The following is a 23,810-nucleotide window of genomic DNA, read 5'->3' as shown; positions in this document are numbered from 1 at the left end:
CGGCCGCCCCTGCCGCCCTTCGCCTCGCCCCGCCCGGGCTGCCGCCCGCCCCCCCCCCCCCCTCCCCCCGCGCCGCCCCCCGCGCTCCGCGGCCTCGTGAGGGCGGGAGAGCGGAGCAGGGCGGGGCGCGCGCGGCCGGCGGGTGCTCCCTGAGGGGGGGGCAGCGGCCGCCGCCATTTGAAAGGTCCCTGTGGGGGAACGGCACCGCTTGTATGTGGATGGGCCCTTGGTTTCTGTAACCAGGTTAACGCTTCGCCTCGCCTTTTTTTGTTTTCTCTCTGAGCTAAATCCTCCAGCGGCCTGAAAAAAATGCGGTTCCGTTCGAGTGGGACTGGTACCACGTGCGTTTTTAACCGAGGAGTATCGTGGCACTGGAATGACGTTGCAGGTTTCAGGCAACTCCAGAACATACACGTGTGAAGAAGCGATGGGTTTCGTCCTGTCCTTGCAGCTTGGGTGGGTATTGAAGATGCGCCGGATGGGAACTGCTAGTCCCGCAGCGGGCCGCCTGTCATTTTCCTCTTTTTTTTTTTTTTTTTTTTGTCTGTAGCAACTGTCCCGAGAAACTTCCAACATCTCTTCTCCACGTGAATGGCAGGTTCTCAACTCGGGCATAATGCAACCAGGTACTAAGTGTAAGTTAGCAGAGTAAGGAATTCAGTGCTTTTGACACTTAGGCTTCTTGTTTTACTCTGCCTTTCATCATGGGTCAGAATGTTTTCATGGCATCATCATAATTAAAGTCTGACTTTGAAATCCAAAGAAATTAAATTTTTGTAATTAAAAAAGTGTTGAGACAAAAATTATGCTCTGCCAGCTGGCTTTTTAAAGAGTGTTACAAATATTGGTGTCCTGGTTTCAGCTGGGATAGAGTTAACTGTCTTCCTAGTAGCTGGTACCGTGCTATGTTTTGAGTTCAGTATGCAAAGAATGTTGGTAACACTGATGTTTTTAGTTGTTGCTAAGTAGTGTTTAGACTATAGTGAAGGGTTTTTCAGCTTCTCATGCCCAGCCAGCGAGAAAGCTGGAGGGGCACAAGAAGTTGGCACAGGACACAGCCAGGGCAGCTGACCCAAACTGGCCAACGATGTATTCCATACCATGGGACGTCCCATCTAGTATAGGAACTGGGAAGTGGGGGCAGGGAATTGCCACTCGTGGACTAGCTGGGTGTTGGTCGGTGGGTGGTGAGCAATTGCCCTGCCCATCATTTGTACATTCCAATGCTTTTATTACTACTGTTGTCATTTTATTAGTGTTATCATTATCATTATTAGTTTCTTCTTTTCTGTTCTATTAAACCGTTCTTATCTCAACCCACGAGTTTTACTTCTTTTCCCGATTTTCTCCCCCATCCCACTGGGTGGGGGGGAGTGAGTGAGCGGCTGTGTGGTGCTTAGTTGCTGGCTGGGGTTAAACCATGACAATTGGATAGGATTCCCGGGATTCTTTTGATGCTAAAGAGTACCTCATTAAATTTTCCAACACCAGTCCATGAGAATATATGGCATTCCAAACACCATCTCACAGTGGAATTTGCCATCTCGCCTTACAACAAGAATTAATAATCTTCTTCCAGAAAGAGTCTTCTAGTTCAAGATTCAGTTGTAGTAAGTGTCATTTTCACATACTTATATCTGCTAAAGTCTTGACCTGCAAGTGATGCTTGTTGTTAGTATTAAATCATTTTCTAAATGCATACGTTTTTGCAAAGGTTGTGGTTTTGAAAAAAACGTCTGAGAAGACAGCCGTCTTCCCGTTTTTTCTCTCTCACCTTTTTTTAATGGCACAGCAAAAATAGAAGAAAAGTAAGGAAAAAACCCAATTATTTTTCTGTTGTGGAAAATTGCTTAACACTTTTACTTCAAGTCTTTCCAAGAACTTGATTTTTTTTTGGTGATATTTTGGAAATGCCTGTGACTTTTAAAAGTATTTAATCACTTGATCACACACAGTTTTGGTGTCTAAGGAATTACAAACTTTAAAAACATGATGGTGGGATGTATTTTCAGCTCCAGAGGTTTTAGAGACTGGTCCATGTCAAACTTCTGCTGTCAATTTACAGTGTAGAGTAAGTGTTGATTTAACTGCTTATAGATGTAAGCATTTGCAAGGATGAAGGCCTCTGGCCCAAGATTCTGCATACCCCTTTGGAAGGGAGGGTTTTGCCCACAGTTGATAGTTTTACTGAAGGTATTATATTGCTCACTTGAATAAAAATCCTTGCATAAGTCTTGGTTTATCTAAACTAGCTGCGAGTCATAGGAAAGGAACATTGAAAAGCTTTGTTCTGGCAAACTTCTCTGGGCTTTTAATACATTCGTAAGGTTGTATCTAGAATCAAAACACTCTCTGTCATGAAGATACAGTGAATGACAGTAACAGCCAAGGGAGGGGGAAACAGGGAAGCTGACTCACAAAATGACAATCCTGAGCAAAGAACTGGAGGATGCATTGGACTATGTGTACTTAATTCTAATTGCTTGCGATCCAAGAAGGTAGTAAGGTTTTGTGGAAGGCTACATGGAAGTCTGTTAGATACATGAGTGATGGGTGGTTGTGTAAAATGTTATGAAAAATGGAGATTAGCATAATAATGGGAAGGAACTGAAAAAATTAATAAAGAGTGGCATACTGAGAAGGAGGGAGAGAGCAATGCTGTAAGAAAGGGTCAGAGAGTGAGAAGGCAGAAGAGGACAGAAAAAATTATAACTAATAGATGAAATTATGCACTGCTGGTAACAGACCTGTCCATCCTTGAGTAGAAGAATCCATCCTCCAAGTGGGCTGGAGCAGTGGCTTTTGTGATGAACATCAAGGTGGCACACAACTCCCTGAGGTGTTGCCTGCTCCTGGTGCAGTAGAGATCCAGGGCAGAAATTTCCTGCTATACTCCAGCTCCACGCAAGATGGCAGTACTGCACTGGCAGCGACTGACAAGCATTTCTTTACTTAGGCTTCATAGGAGAAAACGGTAATTGGTGGGTCTCTCACTGGTAAATTTGAGAGAATGTAATTCTTCTTCAAAGCAGGTTACCAAAGATATCATCCACCCCTACCCGCCGAGCCCCTTGCAGCCAAGCAAACCATTTCGGTCTGCCCAAATTTCTTCTTTGCTTGAGGAGAAAGATGTTTCAGAGTGCAGTAGAACTCTGTATTGCAGCTCTGGTAGACCTCTGTATTGTAGAGGTCTGGTTTCTGCAGAGGGGTTAACATGATGGGGCAACAGATTTCAATAATATAAGAATAGAGTACAAGGGGGAAAACTGTGGCTGATTGCTAGGGAAATGGGGCTAGTTTCTGAAGAAAGGATTAAGGACTTCAGAAGTAGCAGAGAGAATGGAGGCTAGTTTTGCACAGGGCATGAAGAGCCACTATGGTTTATGCATGTGGTGGGGAGGCAGGTTTGAGCTACTGCAGACACTGGGGAGGAGCCCATCTGCAACAGGGGCTGCAGCACTTGCCTATCCTTACTGATACCTGCTTGCTGCTGTAGACATGAGCTGAACAGTATGACTTCACTGACATTGTGAGTATTTATGGCACTGCATTGGAGAACATTGCCTGTCCTGTTCCAGTTCCCACAACCCCAGCCACATTGCTGCTCTTCATCTGAGTGGCTGTTACAGGCAATCAGAAACACCTCTGATGAGCCACAGTCAAATCCAGAATCTCTGTCCTGCTTAGCTGATTGATACCTGTTTTACGCCTCCATCAGCGTCTTGCTACCACTGTGTTTCAAATGCATAATGAAGAACAAGAGCTGGGTTAAGTCATGCCACCAAGTGTGCTTCAGTACGGTGTCTTATTCCTGATGTGCTGGCACATCAACAGCTGGGAACCATTGTCCGGTGGAGTACAGCAGTATAAAACCTATGCTTAGGCACACCAGGCTATGGCCTGTTGCCACCAATCTGTCAGGTCATGATATGGAGAAAAAAATCAGGCAGCATCATATATTGCATGGTGCTGTTGGATCATTGGCATTTCTGGGGGCAGGCAGTGTTCCATTAGACCAGAAAGCTATAGGGATTGCTGCTGTTGCAGAAGACCCACGCACAGCCATAAAGACATTATGTAGGAATGCAAAACTGGCAGCCATTAGCCAGGCAGTCATATCTCCTTCGTTCTTGTAATCTTTTTCTAAAGATTTAAATTATAAGATGTATTTTCTCCACAAATAGTTGGTCCAAAAATAATTAACTCTTAGAAATTTTGGTTGTGGTACTTAACCAAAAAACTTAAGTAACCAAAAAATGGAAATAAGTATAACTTGTGCCAATGCAGATGTATGTTGGATGGATAAGTTAAATGTGATTTTTACATGACAAGAAAGAAAAAGGAACATAGAAGAACAACCAGAAGAAATGTTTAAAAGAAAGCAAGCACTCTTTCTCTTATCTTTATATGTAGTGCACTTGGATGAGTCAGTTTGAATTTTACTATAATGGTTTGGGCATAAAACAATTCATTATCTGCTTCAGTTTCACAATCCAAATCAATAAGGAAGCAAATCATGCTAGAGGTAGCCTGTAGAGTTAATATTTGGAAGGGAGGTTACATCTGTATCAGTCTGCCTGATTGATTCTATAGAACTGGAAGGATTATCTACAAAATTAAATTCCAAGATCTGTCAACATTTTTCAAAATGGGACAGCAAATGCTTTTTTAATACCTTAAAATTTAAAGTTGCTGAATCAAAATAATTAAACAGTTTGAAAGAGATAAAAATCAATGCCCTAAGTTCATAGTCTTCAGCAAACCAATTTCCCTGTTTTACCACAATGTATTTATATGAGTACATTAGAAGTGTACTGACTAAACATGGATGACCCCATGATAATTAGTTCTTTAACTTGTGACAATTGCTTATTTCTATTTTGGGTATGAGTGTTCAGCAAAAAATCCAGATTTCTGCTATCTTCTGTTAATGACAAAAAATTATTACATCCTTGAAGATTTGGGGGTTTTGTTTTCCTGTAGTATTCAACTTTTGAAAAAAAGGAAGTGCGAGAATATATATAGATATGTGAATTTTGAAAATTGGAGAACGTACACAGAGTGAATGTAAACCTTTAGCTTTGACACAGCATTTTTTTGTTTGCAATAAGGGAAGTCCCAATGTTATCTAATCCTCTTTGTTAACTAAAGCATTTATCAGCTCAGTAAACTTGCTCTTAAACTAGAAGCTTCCTCTTCATTCTGGGAATGTTTTTGTAGTTGGTTGTTGTTCTTACTGGAAAGAGACTTCTCAGACTGGTTAGTGACTGTATTGTCTGGTTTAGTGATTGTTTTGCAGCTTTATTTTTATGTACGCTACCTAGCTGTATAGGTAAATTTGGCATTTACAAATGTCATGTTTATTACTAAACAATGTAAGGCTTATTAAAATATGAGCTGAATTAGTTGTACTGGTTACCTTCATGTCTGGCACCAGTTCCCATGACCAGTGCGCCTCTTTTCTGAACTGCATAGACAAAACTGGATGGGTAATTTTAATTCCTGCTCATCAAATTCCTGATATTTTAAAAGCAAAATCCAAATTCTGTTGTTAATTTAGGTGGTGAAATCTGCCGCTGGAGAGGAACCCACTGGATAACAACATGTGGAATAGATTTGTTTCACCTGTGACTTCAAAGTGAAGAAGTTAGTAAAGAGATATTCTGCTGTTTAGTAATTCCCAGGGATAATGATTGCTCAGCTCGTATTTGCTTATTTGGTTTTTCATTTGGAAAAGGATTCTTGCATCACAAGTGCTAACCAGGTGATATGCACTCCCATGATCTGGTTATGTTCTTCCTTTCTAGTGGGATTTGATTTAGTGTTTACTACAAAGCATTTTCTTCACTGTAAGAAACTGAAGAATAGAGAAGCTTTTAACACTTCATTTTTTGTTTGTACTGTCCTTCTCATGTTGTCACATTTTATTAGTCTAACTGAGCCCTCCAGTACCTGATCATGATTGATACCATTAGAGAAGTTCCCTAACACTTCTGGATTATCATTATGGAGTTTGTACAGCTTGCTGTCCTCTTCTCTGTGGTGTATGCAGAGGTCATGGATGCTGTTGCTGTTATCACAGTGGGCTCTAGTTACCCTCTGCAGCAGTCCCTGTGGATGTGAGAAGGATTTCCAGAGACCCAGATGTGCTCTGAGGCATGGTCTAGTAGGTAGCCCTCCTAGTGATGAAGACAGCTTTGTAAAGCCAGGTCTTAACTTCAGTCACTGATCTTCTGTTTGACCTGCAGTCTTTAGATCCACAGAAGGATTTTACATATGTAACACCGCATATTAAATACCAAATGTGACCAATACACAAACCACATATGCTAGGTATGCTACAATACACTGTAACTACTACGACTAAACCCTGTAGTCCCAGGGAACTGTTGTTACCATGTAGCCTTGTGATACTGTATCTCCACTCCTAGTAGCTGGCCATAAACTTTGTACTGAGTTTGCAAGGCCTCAGGCTGAGGTTTTTCAGGCCTGCTCTATCTAAACTTTTCTTGACCTGCCTGCAGCTTGGTGTTATTTGGCTTGTCTCTGGCAGCAGTTTCAACAAGTGATCCATTTTCTGTGGCTAATTTGTTTTATTTTTCATTATCTTTACATGGTACCACCGTGATTTTATGACTAAGATAGTTATGTGGTGTAGACAAGTGCAGGCTTGCTGTGATAGCAGAAAAGTCTTAGTTTTATATAGAAGCTCTGTTTCCCCTTTGGACGTAAATAATACTTTAAGTGTACCTGTTAGGCTTAGTCTAATCTGTATTCTTTCTTCAGAATACTGAGGGTAAATGCACATTTTTATACAGTTCCGTTGAGGTACTTGTTTGAAAACAGGGCAGATGTGCAGCAAAACCAAACGTGGCTATTCAAAGCTGCTTTCCTGTGCTCCAGAAGCCTCAGGAAGGATGCAGTTGTACTGTGCATAAGCTACTTTCAGTTCCCAATTGGAAAATGTTTCCATATTCCACTTCCATATGGAAAATGGAATTAGTTTCACTAACGCACGCATTATAGAAGTTCAGTCTTGTCTCTAATGTCAGATTTAGCAATAAAGTGCAACTAAAACTATACACCAATAACAGACCAGGGCATGTATTAAGGTTGGGGTAGACATCATTCATTAAGTCAGCAGGCCAATAAGAGGAACAAAGGTAGTGATTTCTCTACAGAAGACAACACATTATTTTCAACTACAACCAGTAGTTTTGTGGGTATAAGTTCAGTAGTAAATTTGCAGGTTAAGTCCATAAATGTTGTTCAGAGTGTATGACAGAATACAGTAAAACATTCCAGCTATTGCATTCCAAATGTGTGTTTTATTTTGAAAGGTATCCAGCACACAGAGAATGGGAGTAACAGTTGTTGATGCTGTGATTCTGGCTGAAAGGAGCAGTTCTGCATGTCAGGAGATTCAGGCAGATCTGACAGCCCAAGAGAGGTGAGGCTGCTGCAGCCCCATGCCAACAGGTCCAACCAGTATGAGCTGAGCATGTGTTCCCAGAAGGCACATGCACACAGAGCTCATGTATATGCCACATTATATACGTACACACAGCCAGCCATACAGATGACACAGACAGACGTGCAGAGCACTTGCACAAACAGCATCAACAGCTTCATCATGTTACTCTCTCTGGCTGAGCAGGACAGAGGTCTGCTGGTGGGAATGTATATACATACGTACAAGGTGGATTCCTCCCGCAGACATTCAGTCTGTCCAGTAGCTGCCCCTGGATCCCAGTCTCCTAGTCCAGCATCTAGAGACATGAGCCCACAAGGTCTGCAGCCACTCTCTGGTTGCTGGTACTGACACCTCCCTTACATGCATAAACCCCACTCGCCCTGCACACACCTCCACCTAGAGCTGTCCAGAACTCCCCAGTACCAGCCGCTTGTGGTCTCTCCCTTAGAGACATCCCCCATCCCCAGAGACTCCCCAGACCCATGGTCTCTCCAGCAGGTGTCTGGGACTCCCTTGGACCATTCAGTAGGGTCCCAGCTCCTCCCGTGGTCTTGCCTTCAGAGAATTCCACCCGCTGGTGCCCGCTTTCGGTTTTGTTTCCTGACAGCCGCTGGCTTTCGGGAACGGGAAGGTGGCCCGGGAGGGCTCCCCGGCCGCCGGCTGAGCGCTGGGAAACGCGGGGCTGGGAGTCCGGCGCCGGGGCTTTCCGCGAAGGGCCGCAGCCGGCAGGATTTCCCGGCGCGGTCCCCGCCGATGACCCCGCAGTGGGGGCGGGCGGGGAAGGCCGGGGCCGGGGTCTTACGCACCGGTGGCGACCGCGGAGGGCCGGGTCGGGCTGAGGCGAGTCGAGGCGGGGCAGAGCCCCAGCGGTCGCCGGGGGAGCAGCCGCCGGGGGAGGCGGCCCGCAGCGCCCCGAGGGTCCGCCAGGTACGGGGGGAGCCGGGCCGGGGGCGGGCCGGGAGGGTCTCTGCCGCCCCACCACCCCCCCGCCCCCGGGTGCGCTGTCTGCGAGGGCGGGAGCGGGTGTTTCTGCGCCCCGCCGGCCCCTCCTGCGCCCGGGGACGGGGCAGGCGGCCGGTCCCGGAGCTCAGCCCGGCGAGGGGCGAGGGGCTGGCGGCAGCGGGTGCCCCGGCCTGGCGCTGCAGGGACCGCGTCCTGCCGTGGGGCGTCCGCGGCACACGCCGGCGGCTGCCGGCGCCTTCCCGGGCGCTCCCTCCCTGAATGAAGGCTGCTCCGTTCGTGGGGTTTGCTAAGCAGTACCCAGAGACGGGAAGGCTGAGGTATCTGTCTGGAATATCCGTGGCAGAACAGAGGTAGAACAGGCAAAACCCGACCAACTGTAGTATATAACTGTGCGGTAGAACGTGTGTGTGTGTATCCATGCAGATGTGCGTTATGTGTATACATAGAGAGAGACATATAAAACAAACAAACAACTGCCAAAAATTAAAAAAAAAAACCCAAACTGTCCTGGCCTTTTATTTGCTACTAAATGCTTATATGGAAAAAAGCAACTCTTGTGACCTCAAGGCAAGCAACGAGGAAGAGGAAACTAAATTCATTACATTGAAAGCTAGCTACATCAACAGCTTCTGTGGCCTCACAGTCAGGATTTTACAAATTTGTTTCAGTTTCTTTTTGTTACATCTTTTTTTTCTGAGAAAATGTCATTAAACCTGTTTTTAAGTACAGAAGAAATCAGTGGAAACTAACCTTCATCCGTCTCACCTATTGCGGAAATCCACCCCCTCAACCTCCTAAGGTGGTTTTAGGTTATTAGACCCTAAATGTGTACATTCAGCTATTTCATATACCACTGTCTCCATGTTGCTCCCACACATCGAGTAAAAAGGTTAACTCCTAACCAGTTTTGTGTATTGTGTGTTTTTGCTTCCATGACAGATACTGTGAGTGGGCTGTCAAGTGGAAAGAAGAAAATACTTTCTGAAAACTTTTAAGTGGTTGTTTCACAGTATTTTAACTCTTCCGAGAATCTCAACCCTTTTCTGAGATATGCAAAGACAACATAACTGGGTGAACTTACACTGAAATATAGGTTTAAAGTTCTGTTTGGTGCTGTTCACCGCGTTATCCCACTACGATCCGCAAGTTAATGTGAGTACATCCTTTGGCTTCCAATACTTGTGTTTTTTTCTGTATTCTTAAATGACTTCTAGAATCAAGAAAAAGGCAGTGCTCTTTATTTTTTGCTAAGGTAATGTATAGGCTTAACAACTCTTGCACTATACAGTAGCAAGGCAAGGGGCCTTCATTGTGCTCAAATCTTGGGGAGAGAATATCTGTTCTTACCAGAGAAGGGTAGGTAATGCTCTTCCCATTATTCCTAATTATGACCTTTGCAGACAAGAGTAAGCTGTGTAGAAATGTCCAGTCATTGTTAGAAGCTGTTTGGCACAGCTTGAGATTAATACTGTAGGACCCTGAGTTTGTGTAGATGGATGACTTCTTTTTACTGGTAGTCCAAGGGCTGTTGCTCACATACAGCTTTGATAAGGAGACATGTTTCTTAAAATGCCTGTGGCATTTTATGTACTAATTTTCCCAGTGTTTCTCTGTCTGGTTACAGTGAACCACTGTTAGCAATAGAGAATTTTCCCTAGTGGGGAATTTTCCAATAATGGGGAAGTTTCCTAAAGAAGTAGGTGGAGTTACATCAACATTTAAGTTCTGTCACAAGAATTCTTTGGGCAAATAGTTCTGTTTTTCCTGTCTTCTTCATTTGATTGTGAGGAAAACATACAGCAGCAATACTGAAGAGCATTTTACACAGTGAATATCTTTTTGCTTTTATAAAACTGTGTTTGCCATAGATGTCAGAAGCTGGCAGGAGGCAAGAAGCAGCATTGTGGTAGGTTCTGTAAGAAAAATAGAGAGAAGATTGCAGCTTTGGTAAAGATCTTTGACTGGCATCTAGGTCTTGAGCAGCTTCAACCAAGCCAGCCAGGGGATCCTTCTGCTCAGGGTGAAACAGGAGAAGGGTCTGTAACGGTTATTGGAGCGGGTTTTTTCATGCGCATCTGGATTTGACCTGGACTTAATTTTTTTCTCTCTGAAAGTGAAAAATTGAGTACAGCAGCAGACTTTGTCAGTCTTGAAGAAGGCAATCTTTCCTTATTTTTGTGGCTGTTTGGGTATCCAAAGTGAGGACTTTATTTAGATAAAATTCTACAGTTCTCTGTACTCACAAAAGATTTCCATTACAGTGAGTTTGAATTTTTCTTGAGAGTAATTTGAAAAATTATGGCAGTGTTTGATACTAGTATTGCTCTGATTTAAAATACACACTTGGGAAATGCAGTGGGTGTGTGAAGGTTAAGTGTATGAGTTGACATTAGTCAGTCTTTCATAATGTTTAAGTGTTGTGTAGGAGTATAAAAGCTATGTCAATTAAGAGGGGAAAAACTGTCAGAAAATTGAAATAATTTACATGTTCAGATGTAAAGCAGTAGAAATTAAAGAAGATAGATTTTGTTTGTAGGATGACAGGTTTTGCACTGTTTTACAAAGGCACTATTGTGTAAATACTCATTAAATGATTGATTAACGCATGAATTCTGTTCACAGTATAGGTAACCTCATGAGTCCAGTGATAAGGACTGTGAGACCAGGTGTTATAAAACAGGATATGTTCACAGTATGTTAAAGTAAGGCAAACAGGTGGGGAAGAACTAAGTTCTATTTCTTACACTGAACACGTATAGAAAACTCCTCCAGTCTCCTCCTAGCAGGAGCAACAATCCCTGCTACAGTTTAGGGGAACAGTTGGTTATCTGTGATTATTTATTTACAAATTGATAGATAGTGATAAAGCATACATTTTGCCATAACCAAGGACAAATGTTTAAAGCAAATAAAATTAGAAGTTCTTCTTGGACCCATGCAGGAAGCTTTCTGCCTGATTGTCTACTTAGTTGAAGGTGCAATTTTGTGATGTTTTTGGTTAAAGTGGAATTCAGTGCCTTCTGTTCAGGTCTTTGTGTGGAGTGACTACAAAGTGTATTTTACAGTACAAGTTAGAAAATGAGCAGGTATTTATATTTGTCTTTTATTTTATCATTTTAGGTTCTATCTACGTCATGGAAAAGCCTTTGCTTTTATATATATTTTTACTCTACTGGCATTTCCTAAATGGTAAGAAGCTGAGTCGTAAGAAGCAAAAGAACTGTTTAAGTATGTTTCCTTTCCATGTATAAGCACAGAAATGTTAATTCCTCAGTTTTCCTTCAGGTGCTAGCATTTGGGTTTTTTTCCTTAATGCTTTAAATAAAAAGGTCTTAGCATGCTTTTACATTAAACTAGATATGTGTGCTTAATATGTGTTCTTTCACATGGGGCCAGGTTGAAATCTCTGTCAGTGTTTCAGCATAGCCACCCTTTCAGACAAGGTACCATTTGCATTACACAGAAAGTTTTGTTGTCAAACCAAGGAATTGTCATGTGTTCTTTAACATTGTGTATAAAAACAAAAGACATTTATGTAAAAAGACCATGCCCATCTGAGGCACTAACAATCACCTGCTACTGTGGCAGTGTTCTGAAAGCAACAGTAGAGGGGCTGTGCACACACTTTTGCCTGTTTTTAGTACAGCACCACACACTTTGTGTGTGTGCACAAAGCAGGTGTTTGCAGGTATAAATAGGCCAGTTTGTCCCAAACTTGGGCAAGTGCATGCAAAAATGTTTAACTTTTTTGAACAGGGCAGATACTTTTGGTCCTCAAAATGTCCTATGTATATGGTAAGACGAGACTTTGAAGACTGGGCTTATAATTGGAAAATTAAGTTTTCTTCCAAATCTTGTTTTTCAGCTTTATTCACAGTTGAAGCTCCCCAGTCACTCTACACTGTGGAACATGGTAACAATGTGACCATGGAATGCACATTTCCAGTGAATGGGAAACTAAAGTTTGGAGATTTAAGTGTCAGCTGGGAAAAGAAAGATAAGTTAAAGAAGCAGGTTTATGTACTTCTTAAAGGAGAAGAAGACTTCAAAAGTCAGCACAGTGACTTTAGGGGAAGAATAAAATTGTTGAAGGAGAATCTGAACTTGGGACAGTCTCTCCTTCAGATCACTGATGTCAAGCTCAGAGATGCAGGGTTTTACCGCTGTCTTATTGGCTACGGGGGAGCCGACTACAAGACAATTAATCTGAGAGTTAAGGGTGAGTGAGCAACCGCAGGAGGTTCAACGCTGTCTCATACTGTTACAAGATTTCAGAGGAGTCCCTGAAGGAAGACAAGTCTGGGTTAGCATTTACAGAAACCTCTCCAGAGACAGGAGCTGCCTCATGGTCCTTGTGCAGCTGTCTAACTTTGTGTTTCCAACTAGGTTGAATCCATGTTCTGTCATTTATTTCCCATAATGACATATAAGATATTGTGTTGGAAAACCATTTAGATGGGACAAAGACCAGAAAGATAATGCAGTTTTCTAAACAGCATCAAAATTGTAATAAATCCTGTACCTCCAGTTACTACGGAGAGACACAATAGTGATATTTACTTTTCCTCTCAAGAGTATTATTTACAAAAAACAAGCTGAGGTACAGAAACTCAACCCAGGGACTGGGGATAGAAAAAAGGTGTCTTGCTAATATATGCTGTTCTTCTAGCTTCCTACTACTACTAATTTTCTTCCATTTGTTTAGCTCCTTATAGAACTATAACCCAAGGAGTGGTGAGTACAGGAGGCAACAAATGGAAGTTGACATGTAAGTCAGAAGGATATCCACAAGCTGAAGTGATATGGCAAAACAGAGAGTATGAAGATTTGACTGATAAGGCAAACACAAGTTATGAAACTGGAAGTGACCAGCTGTATCGTGTGACAAGTACCCTTACAATCAAAAGTAGAACTGATGAGATTTTTTACTGTATATTCTGGAACAAAGAGCTGCAAGAAAATACATCTGCGGTTTTACACATAGCAGGTAACATTTCTAAATTTCATTTATGGTAATACACTTCAAGGTACTATGTCATTTTGTCCCAGTTGAATCAGCCATGATTTGTTTCTCTTTCCTTTCTAATTTTGAAAAGGCTAAAAAGAAATTCCTGTGTTCTTAAGTTTTGCTATGAACATACACTTCCACTGTACTAACATGTTCATCATGCATGTGTGGACAGAATTCAAGGATAGGAATTTTGTATGACCTACAGTTATGTGAAAATTGAGTCTGAGTGTTAAAAAAAGTTCCATTATTTGAAAAGCATATAGCTTGGAGCCTAAAAATAAAACCCACCCATATAAATTAAACACACCTTCCAAAAATGTTCTGTTTTGCTGATGATAACTGTCAAATAAATTTGAACAATATGGTCTTTTCCTGCCACAATAGACTTTGCTTTGAGCATATTTAAATATAACGAATTGTACACAGATTTTTTTTCTCATAAAGTCTGGATCGAAGGAATATGCATGAATGGAGAAGACCAATACAATTTCTCATCAGACCTTTAACTGGGCATGACCGCTACTGCTTTTGCTTTTGATTACTCTTTTAATTTCTGCATTGTATCCTGATATGTTTGCACAAGCTTTCTTGCACAGCCAGACTGGAGACCTGATCCAACTCAAAAATAGTATTACTGTTTATCAGAGTGCTACTTGGTCAGCTCATTTCCCTGGTCCTGTTGACCAGGCAGTTTTAAAAACGACTGTGCTGGCACACTTTTTGGGACTGGCAAGGGGTGGAAACAGGCAGCTGAGAGTGAGAAAGCCAAGTTGTCCTTTCAACGAGTGGTGACTGGCCAAGTTTGGTTTTAGCAAGAAACAGGATTCAAGGAGGCCACTTATCGTTTGTATTCAGAGCTTTACCAGATGAAAGAGACTCTCTTTCTCAATCAGCTCTTTTCTGTAGTCCTGATGGGAAACTAAGCTAGATGTAATGCTTCGTACCTTGGTGACAAGCAGGATTTGTGATAGGAATCAAAGGCACTATCACATGGAATGCAGGAAGTGAAGATAAACATTAATATCTTCTACCTATTTTTCCTTTATTGGGGTGAGATATGGTGAAGTGCACCATCAGCACCTGAACTCAGACACAACCTAAAATGCTGTTATCACATCTGAAGTTCTCACAGGAAAAATAATATGGTGAAAATGAAAATAAAAGGGAGAAGCTTATGCAATTATGTAATGTCTTTCCCCCACTTGTTTTTCTTGAAGATTCAGCTGATGGTGTTCTGTGGACTGAGAGCAGACGTTTTGTTGGAGCAATTCTCATTGTGACTGCTTTCTTTGGATCAGTGCTTCTAGTTATGCTCTGCCTAAGAAAAGGTATTCAAATTATTTATTGTAGTGTATCTCACTTAATATGGTCTGTTAATTCATCCTCGCAGAGGTGGAATGAGATGATAGAAGTCTGCCTTAGATCTTTCATCCTGAAATCACTAGATTTTTTACCACATTGTTTATTTCTTTTTCTTTACCTGACTTAGTTAAATACTAGCAAGTTAGCAGAGTGGAACAGGTTGTCAGCCTCTCACAAACCACTTAGCCATGCACCTCTATTAACTTTTCTTATAGGTAATGATGTAGAGCAGAAAGATTAGTGTCTAATCTATTCAAGGATCCAAACACAGCTCATGCACTTACTGGAAATGGAGGTTTCCTATTCTGTGTCCTCCCTTTTGATTGGGAACCAGAATGCTGGCAACACATAGGGCACTGGAGGTTTTTTAGTTTTGTTTTTTTTTCCTTTATTCTCTGAAAAATTTCACTGAACTGTTAGAGCGTTTTTTAAGTGATCTTATTATTATGAATTCTACATATATCTTTATTCTGGTTAAAACACCACAAAAATGGTGAACTACATATGAAGTTATATGTCCAAGGTTTTGAGTCTGAAAGATTTTTTTTCACAAGAGGGACTATTCCCACTGTGGCTTCATACCACTTGATTAATTTCCTTGTTAAGTTTTGAGCTTTTTCAGTTCACTTCACTTACTTGAACTGTACATTTTCAGCATCACAGCATGCTAAAGAGCTAAAGCACTGGTGGTAATTTGTTTTCACTTGCTAGCTAACAAAAGAAAAAACTTGGAGAAATAATTTTTAGGGTATCTGAGCATGAAAAGAATACAGTTTGCCCCCAAATTAAAGAAAAAATGTTTGAAGTATGTTGCTTAACCTGAAAAAAGTACTCTTACATTTTTTGTCTTTGGTTGTTTGTGTTTTTTTTTTCTTTGGAGGGAGGGTAGGTGTGTTTGAGGATTTTATATTCAGGGATATTTTTTTACTCTTCATGCAGAGAAACGTCATGCAGATTTCAGAATATCCATAGGACTCATTTGAAAATGTTGAAAGGAGAGTGGTTTTACTGAACATTATGGGTTTGGCCAGAACTCTTCCTCTGTATAGTAAATTTGTGGATTTTCTTAGCTGTTGCATAGCTACTTCTTTTTTTCCAAATAACTTTTTGAATATTTTTTTTTGTCAAGTTGTCTGCAGAAAAAAAAAACAAGAGGCATTGAAGCTGATACAGTACTCTTAGCATTGTAATATCATACTGGCATGACTCTTTAAATTATCACCAGAAATGCTCCAAAAACCTGAACAAGATAGTTAACTAATTGCTCCCTCAAAATTCTTGAGTTTTGTAGGAGATGTAAATGCCTGTAGCTAGCATGAAACTCAGCTGGAATTAATGCAAAGGCTAGTTGTACTGTCTTTTCAAGTGGCATCTCAAAAGCTTAGAGAGGTGTACATTCTGAGGTGGTATAGCAGAACTGTTGGCTTTCTTGTCTGCCAGCTCTCTTTTCCACAGTGAAAACCAGAAACAGCCCTAATTTCTGTCTGCAAATTAACAGAAAGATCTATAAGCAAACTCTACACTGAGCGTTCATGCTGAAGTTCCATAAAATAAATACAAGATAGAAGAACTAAATGTGGATATTCAGTGTTTTCGTCACAAACTCATCTCCTGCATCCATGCTATGGAAACATATCCTGGGAGAAGTGTTCGTAAGCTTAACAGGCTTGCAGGTGATGCTAACACGCTGTAGAGGGCCTGTAGATAACGTGTAAGAATATGCTTGTCCTAAGAACATGATAGGAATAGGAACAGAATATGAAACTGGAAGAAGGGACAGCAAAATCCTTGACTTCTCAGAAGGTTCCCGTCTGGGGATTTCAGTGAAGGTCAGAAGTTTCCTAGGTTGTTTGTGTAATATTTCTTGTTTGTGTGTATACATGATAATGTATATACATGTCATGATGTATGTGATTATCATGATTATGTTATATATAATATATGTGTGTGTGTGTGTATTATAAACTGCAAGTTGTTTCATAAGCTGAAGTAGTAGCAACAGGTTTTTCTTTCAAAACTCAAGCTGTCCTAGATGACTGGACAAATGATTCTTTCAGAAAGGAACCTTCCTGGATTATGGGCTTTTTGTCCCCTCAAAAAGCACTAAGAAGGTGATCCCCTTCTTGTTCCCTGTTGCCCCAAAAGTTCAAATTCTGGGTGAAAATATACAATGGAACACCATTTGAACAAGTATTTTCCAGTGATGTTAGTGTATAACATCAATGGAGTTCTGGCTTAGGAACAAGGAAAGGGAATTGGAAAGGAAACTCTGACAGACTGGGGGCACTGAAGAATGTATTTTTAAAGTCTTTGAAGAAATTGAGTGTTTTGAGAACCGATCATCATGCTATGCTAAGTGAGCCCTTTCCACCAGTATGCTTAAGCCCCCATTAGATCTGAAGTAGGTATTTTGTTTTCTTTTTGATTTTTCTCTCTTATTTTCTTTCAGCTAGAGCAAATAAGGACAACAGAACACCTGTGGCTACTTCATCAACAGCAAGTATGTACATACAGCATAAAACTAGCTCAGTGTGATTTTTGTAGAAATAATTGCTTGAGAATTTACTTTGTAATGGTGGCAACCAAATGCAGATTTACATTCAATTTTTATTTTACTTTCTACTTTTCATTTATTTAATAACTGTAAATTACAATTGAACAGTGACTTTTCATTACTATGTCAACTTCTTGAAACGAAAACAGGAAAGAAGAGCATACTTGTTCCAGGAGCAGATGCAGTCCTGATATGCACAAGAAAAAGACAGAGTGGTGTACTGTGTTTTGGAAAGTCTGTGATAGGATGGGACATGATCCCTGGAACATATACCTCAGGATGGCAGCACATCCTGGTGTGCGGATCCTATGCTGCAATTTGAGCCGTGTTGGCATCATCCTGTGTTTCCTCCAGTATTATAGTGCGCATTTGAGGGTATTTGTCACAACATTAAGGACAGAGGGTTTGGCCCTGTCGAGAGAAATACAGGAATAAGCTTTAGCTTCCCTAGCAGTTTCTTTTTCCTCCTGTTGGGATACTGGTGCTACTTGCTGTGAGCAAAGCTCAATGAATGGCCAGTACAACCATGACAGTGAGAAATGGAGGAAAGAGTGGAGAGAGTTAATATTTACAGTGGGAAATAAGAGATTAAAATCCTTTAGCCCCCTCTCATGATGGCTCAAGGTTGGGTTTATTTTAATTTGTTGTATGGTTTTATTTGGAGACCAATTCAAATTAAGCTGTTGTGTGAAACTCAGTTCATACTGGCAGTTGGGGTTTTCCTGAGAAAATCTCTCCTGAGAATACTTGCCCAAAATGGACATTATTTGGTATTAATCTCTTCTCCAGATCTGTGTTTAAGTCACATAGTTCCTGGACAGCCTGATATAGCAGCTTTTAACAAAGATTTATCACTACATGAAAAGTTTAAGCTACGCTGACTGTTATCTGTATGTATGTTTGTTTAAAGAGCTGTCAAAAGATAAGGATACATATGACTGCAGAGATGCTTCTTTTGAAGACAGAGAGCTGAAATGTAAGTATAAATGATAAAGGGAAAAATAGTAACAAATTGCACACACCATAAATCATCCATGGTCATCAGAGCCTTCATTCATGGCTGATTTGTTTAGTCCCTTGTTTCAACAGACAGAGTCTTCAAGAGAAGTACAGCCTCCCATTCTCTGTCTTACAAACTCGCCATCATAGCTCATTGTTTACTGGGAGTTGTATCAAATAATTAATCTGGTTTAAAAAAGAAAAAGAAAAGCCATGCAAAGGAAAATGTGATGTGGAGATATGTAACAACCCAAATTAGGCTTTTCTCTAGCTCACACTTTTGCTACAGAAACAGTTGTGCCAGCACAACTGAAGGAGTGGTGATGGCAATGGGGAGGGAGACTTTAACCCATCACGGCCACTCAAGCAAGTCTGAAGCCATGAGATTCTGTCTCAGCAAAGCAAGAAAATAAATGACCGAATCTCTGAAATCTCTGGTACTGTGGTGTGGAACAGAACGGTGAAGTTACTGAAGTTTTTCTTTCATGTTCTTGCTGAATTCTAAAGCAGTTATATTAATTACATCCCAAATCCCCCCCTGCTACACTTTACTGTAGTAAACATAAACAAAGGTAAGCCTGCTGCTCCTGCAGGTATAGATCTCCAAGTCAAGGAGTTAAGGCCTAGGAATATGCTGCTAGGGGTACCACCAGATAGAGCACTGAATGTATTTGAAAGACTTTAAAAGAAGATTTTAAAAGAATGGGGGACCTAAGCCACAGCAATTTCACTGTATTTGCTGAAGAGCGCTTCCCACCAGTGTGTTTGAACTATGACTTTATTTCCTCCCATGATCATCATCTCTTTCCATTTGACCTTTTAAGTAATTCCATTTTAGATCTTTAATTTTGACAATGAAGGAAATTTTTGTGTTACCTCCAAACTCTAGGAAAGAGACCCAAAGCCATTAACTGTTTTGTGACTTCATCATTTTGTAACTTGATAATTTATTCATATAATTCTTCTTTTTACAGATATGCAAATTGAGAAGACCTAGAGAAAGCAGGGGAAGCTTTTTTCCTCTGTTGTGAAAGTTTGACAGCTCAGATTTCCTGTGTTCTGTCTGTTAAGGGGATATTCATTTTTTTATTTCTGTTCTGTGATGGCAATCTTCTTCCATATTGTTGTAACTCAGGAAAAACTGCAGTGAAGTTAATAGAATTATTATAGTGTGAAAAGTTCTTGAATTCAGGCTTCTGTGTATGTGACTAGGTTTGGAGGTATTTATTTAAATATCCAAGTTTCTGCTTTCTCAAGTTTATGCACTGTCAAAGACATGTCAAAAATATCTTTTAAGGTAAAGCACTTTAGGTCTATGACCATCATGAATTTCATAGCTAGCTCTTGAAAAGGCCACGTTCTGGGCTTTTTTTTTTTCCTTCCCCCCCGCCCCCCCCCACCTGAGCTCTCAGTTCCTTGCAGAGATTTTGTTTTGCAGCTTTTGAACAGTTTTTTCAATACTTTGATCCTCATAAAACATAAGGGTGCAGTAAGACAAGATGCCATACAGACAGGGCAATTTCTGTCCTTACTGTAGATCTTAAAACACCAGATACTCACAGCTAAGCCTGAAATAGATGCTGTAACCCTCTTGGCAACTATGGCTAGGCAATTATTAGATTTTCTTGATCTTCTTGATCTCTTTCTCTAACAAGTGTTTGGGGAATTTAATTTCCTTGTGATATAGCTGGCACTACTTGGTTACCGCTCATTACTATTCTGATTTACTGTTTGGGGATAATGCAATGCTTTGGACATTCTGGAAGAACGGCTCTTGATTTGGACTGCCTTTTTGTTCATCTTGGGAACAGAAGAAAGAGAATCTTCTCACTTCTAGGACATAAAATAAATGCTCATGTGATTACTTAAGAAATGCTGGGGGGAACATGCTCCTGGATCGCATTTCTTAAGCTACTGCTTTTTACGTTTTGCTAGGTGCAAAACAGCTTTTTTTTTTTGTCATACACAGATGAAAATTATTTATTACAATGCTATTCACAGTTATATTTTTTTAATAAAATATGTTGTGTTTTTCTTGTGGTTTTTTTCCTGCTCTCTTTGACTTGTTGATAAGTAGTGTTAGCACTACTTGTGCTTTTTCTGGGAAAATCAGGTATCTAAGATTTGGGTATAGAATAGTGTCTACACCCATGTCATCCCTCTAATGGCTCCCACAAAGAAGAGACAGCTGGAATCTCATTGGACTCTGGTTTTATTTTTTAGTTTAAAATAAATGAGTCTGCTGTGCAGTCCTAAGAATGTGAATGCAGCCCTTGGCCCAGGGCTTCACTGCTGGCAGTATTTGATCTAGCTAATGTGAAATTGTGTTTAATATACATCTCAGCAAGCTGCCCTGTATAGTAGGATAGAGAAATATATCCCAAAACCATAATGGAGTTGGTAGACCTCAGTTAAGCAAATAGTTACTACATAGTGATTTCCCTAATTCATGGCAGGGCTTGCATATTCTGATACTGATTCTTGCTGTTTGATTCTTCGAGGATGCTATGTGAACTTGAACATCCCCTCCTGCTTCCCAACATGCTTTTAGAGGTCATGCTTTTAGTAGGGGTATAAAGGCGATGGCCAATTTTAATTATTCCTGCAGAGCAAGAATGGCTTTGGAAATATTAGGGCCATTTGTAGAAAAAGCACTGACTCTTGTCAACGCACAAATGTAGTTTCATACAACCGTTAGTTTCATATCACTACATAAATAATTCCCCTTCCAGATAATCTGTTCATTTTCTACTTCCTCTTTGAGACTGCAACATCTGTTTGCATATTAAAGTAAAAGTGAAAAGTCTACTCCTTTTAGTTATTATCAGTCTTTGCAAGGCAGTGCTATTAGTGCATGCTTAGTATTGTGGAACCGAAGTTGATGTCTTTATCAAGCTCCACCAGACAGCAGGAACTGTTACATTTATCTTTCCCAGCCGGAGAAAAGGTGAATTACTGTTGACAGTGCTGTATAGCAGATGAGTAAGGTAATGAAATGAGGGGATATAAATGTATTTTTAAATTCTGCAGCTGAACCCTACTGTCCAAAATGTCAGTGCTTGAATTCCTGAGTGGTTGATAGGAAGCTTTAAATTTTGCTACTTCATTAGAAAAGCAGGATGTGTGGTAGATAACAGATGATGTGAAAAGACCTGTCCTCTCTAAATAAGCTCTACTTTATATTTCTCTGCATCCAAATCAGAACTTGTCTGATTTAATTTTAGCAATTTTACAAATTAGGCTTTTAGGATAAGCTAAGTGATTCGGCTTCATTTTTATGAATATATGGAGACAGTTCCACATGCTCATCCTCCAATGCCGTGAATTGTTTCAGCACAATTACTTTCTACTCATGACAGAGGGAGAATACACACCTAACTGAAAGTGTGACACATTTAGGTCATGAGAACTAGGTAAGAGGAAATCCTTCCTATCCTAACATAAAAAATGTAGTTAAACACCATATTTGTAATAATATTTTTTTCATTCAGTTAACAATTTTTGCATGCTACTTCAGTGGTTTTGGATAGCTGGAAAATGAAATCCAGCAGGAAGCTAGAGCAGACTCAGCTTCAGTAAGTTGCATTTTGCTTCCTAATGGCCGAGCATTGTTAAATGCCCAAAAGTGCTCTGAAAAGCCTGGATCATGTGCACAATCTAAATTGGCTCACTGGTATTTGAGTTCAGGAATTCATTTGGAAAATGTAATTATGAACCAGTCTGATGGCCTGTTTTGTGGTGTAGCATTTAGTTTTGTAGAATATGAATGCTATTACTAATAACAATTACATTAAAGAATAACTAATAATAAGAAAAATGGAATCATTGCTATTGACCTGCAGGGCTTTTCATGGAGCAGCATGCAGGATCTATGTCCCTTTTTGCTTTTGACCAAAAAATCAGTGTCCTAGAGTGACACGTACCAATGGTGCATCCTCCAGGCATGGGCTAACCAGCAAAATGACAGAGATGTTAACAGTGGAATTTCGGTTTTTGCAGATGTTAGCAGTGGGACTTCTGGTTTTGCAGCATCTTCTCCCCAATTCCCTGTCTCCTCCATATTTCTCTGGTCCTGCAATCTAGGTGATTGTCCCAGCCAAGTACCTGCCAGGTACTGCTGGGGGCTCATGAGATGCCCCAGGCAGGTCACTGACTCTTGGGCAATTTCTCTGAGCTGTTCCCAGAAGAGGAGTACATGAAGAAAACCTATTGTAGCTAGAGCTTGCTCAAAATCAGTAGAAGACAGTGATGGTGACTGTGAAGTAACTTTGGATACCTTTTCTGTCAGGTGGGAAGAGAACAGGGAACACTTTTGTTTTCCTTCCAGAAGAAGTCTCAATACCTGCAGGGAAGCCAGACACCTAGACACAGGGGAGGTAGAGACTCCTTAACAAACAAGTGAGGAAGTAGTGGATGGGTTAGGCAAGCAAATGGCTAATCAGAAGAGAAGGAATACAGCAATCAACAAAACAAGGCTTCCATGAAGAGTTCACGCAGGTAGAGAGTCTCCCTTGGTAGCACACTGGTATTCTGCAAAGGCATTTGCTGGGAATCACCATGACTCCAGGTGGGAGATCCATCGTTTACAATGTTTCTGGAAGAGGATTATCTCCTGCCTTTACCACCTCAGAATGCCCATAGGCTTTGCACAACTTGCACATCATTCACATTTTTCTGCCTTTTTCTTTATTTTACCATTAATAAATCTTTTAAAAAAATTTATTAATTGCAAGGTATGTTTGCACAAATACTTCTCCCTAAATAGGTTGTTTGTCTTAGTGTGGAAGGCCACAAAGCAAACAAGGCCTTTGAGAGTTGGTGGCAGGTGGAGGGTGAAGATGGAGTTGAGAGAAACAGTAGGCATAAGCATCAGTCAAGAAGTACCACTTTAGGAAGTTTCAATTCCCCACTCTCACATACTTACAAAAAGAGCACAGATCTCAAAAGAGCACAGATCTCACTTGCTGCCATCTCTTCCCTCTTGCTTTTACTGAAACTGTTAGGACATCAGGCAAACTTGACTTTAATTGTAAATCATAGATCAAGCTCAACTCTGGCCCTATGGACTTTTCTCTTTCCTTCAAGTGTCCAGTCAGCCAAACCATTGACTGCTGACAGCTGCCAAAGAGGTCATTGGAGTTTTTCTGGAAGAAGGTCAGGCTACCCAGGAATTACTTTATGTGATAGGGCTACAAAGGATAGGTTTACTGAGGGAAAAAAAAAAAAAGGTATAACAGTGGTTTTGGGTTTGTTGAGATGGATTGCTCTGCACCTGGCAGCAGGAGACGCAGTTTCACAGTCTGAGTCAGACTGGAACTGTGAGGCAGGCAATCATCATACATAGTCCCAAACCAGCCAGGATTCATGGGACTACAGCCACAACCATTATTTGTGTGGAGCTAGAGCACAATTCTTCCAAGTGATAAGGAACTAACTGGAGACAAAAG

General features: G+C 40.8%; 1 protein-coding gene across 2 annotated transcripts; it reads left to right on the top strand.

Moving 5' to 3' along the window:
• The first annotated feature begins 134 nt into the window (after positions 1-134).
• LOC126035758 (programmed cell death 1 ligand 1-like) lies at positions 135-20,347 on the top strand. 2 transcript variants are annotated; one of them, XM_049794650.1, is made up of 9 exons: positions 135-456; positions 9,377-9,589; positions 11,558-11,626; positions 12,303-12,656; positions 13,143-13,424; positions 14,666-14,776; positions 17,260-17,310; positions 18,275-18,340; positions 19,338-20,347. In XM_049794650.1, exons 3-9 carry the CDS (start codon positions 11,572-11,574, stop codon positions 19,358-19,360), a joined length of 942 nt encoding a protein of 313 aa, XP_049650607.1. In that variant the 5' UTR covers positions 135-456; positions 9,377-9,589; positions 11,558-11,571; the 3' UTR covers positions 19,361-20,347. The 2 variants fall into 2 exon arrangements, with proteins under 2 accessions (XP_049650607.1, XP_049650606.1); XM_049794649.1 differs by lacking the exon at positions 135-456 and adding an exon at positions 8,095-8,401.
• The last annotated feature ends 3,463 nt before the right edge of the window (positions 20,348-23,810 follow it).

Source organism: Accipiter gentilis, chromosome Z (assembly GCF_929443795.1).
Source record: "Accipiter gentilis chromosome Z, bAccGen1.1, whole genome shotgun sequence".
In the NCBI taxonomy this organism is placed as follows: domain Eukaryota; kingdom Metazoa; phylum Chordata; class Aves; order Accipitriformes; family Accipitridae; genus Astur; species Astur gentilis.
This window is presented reverse-complemented; position numbering and strand designations above follow the sequence as displayed.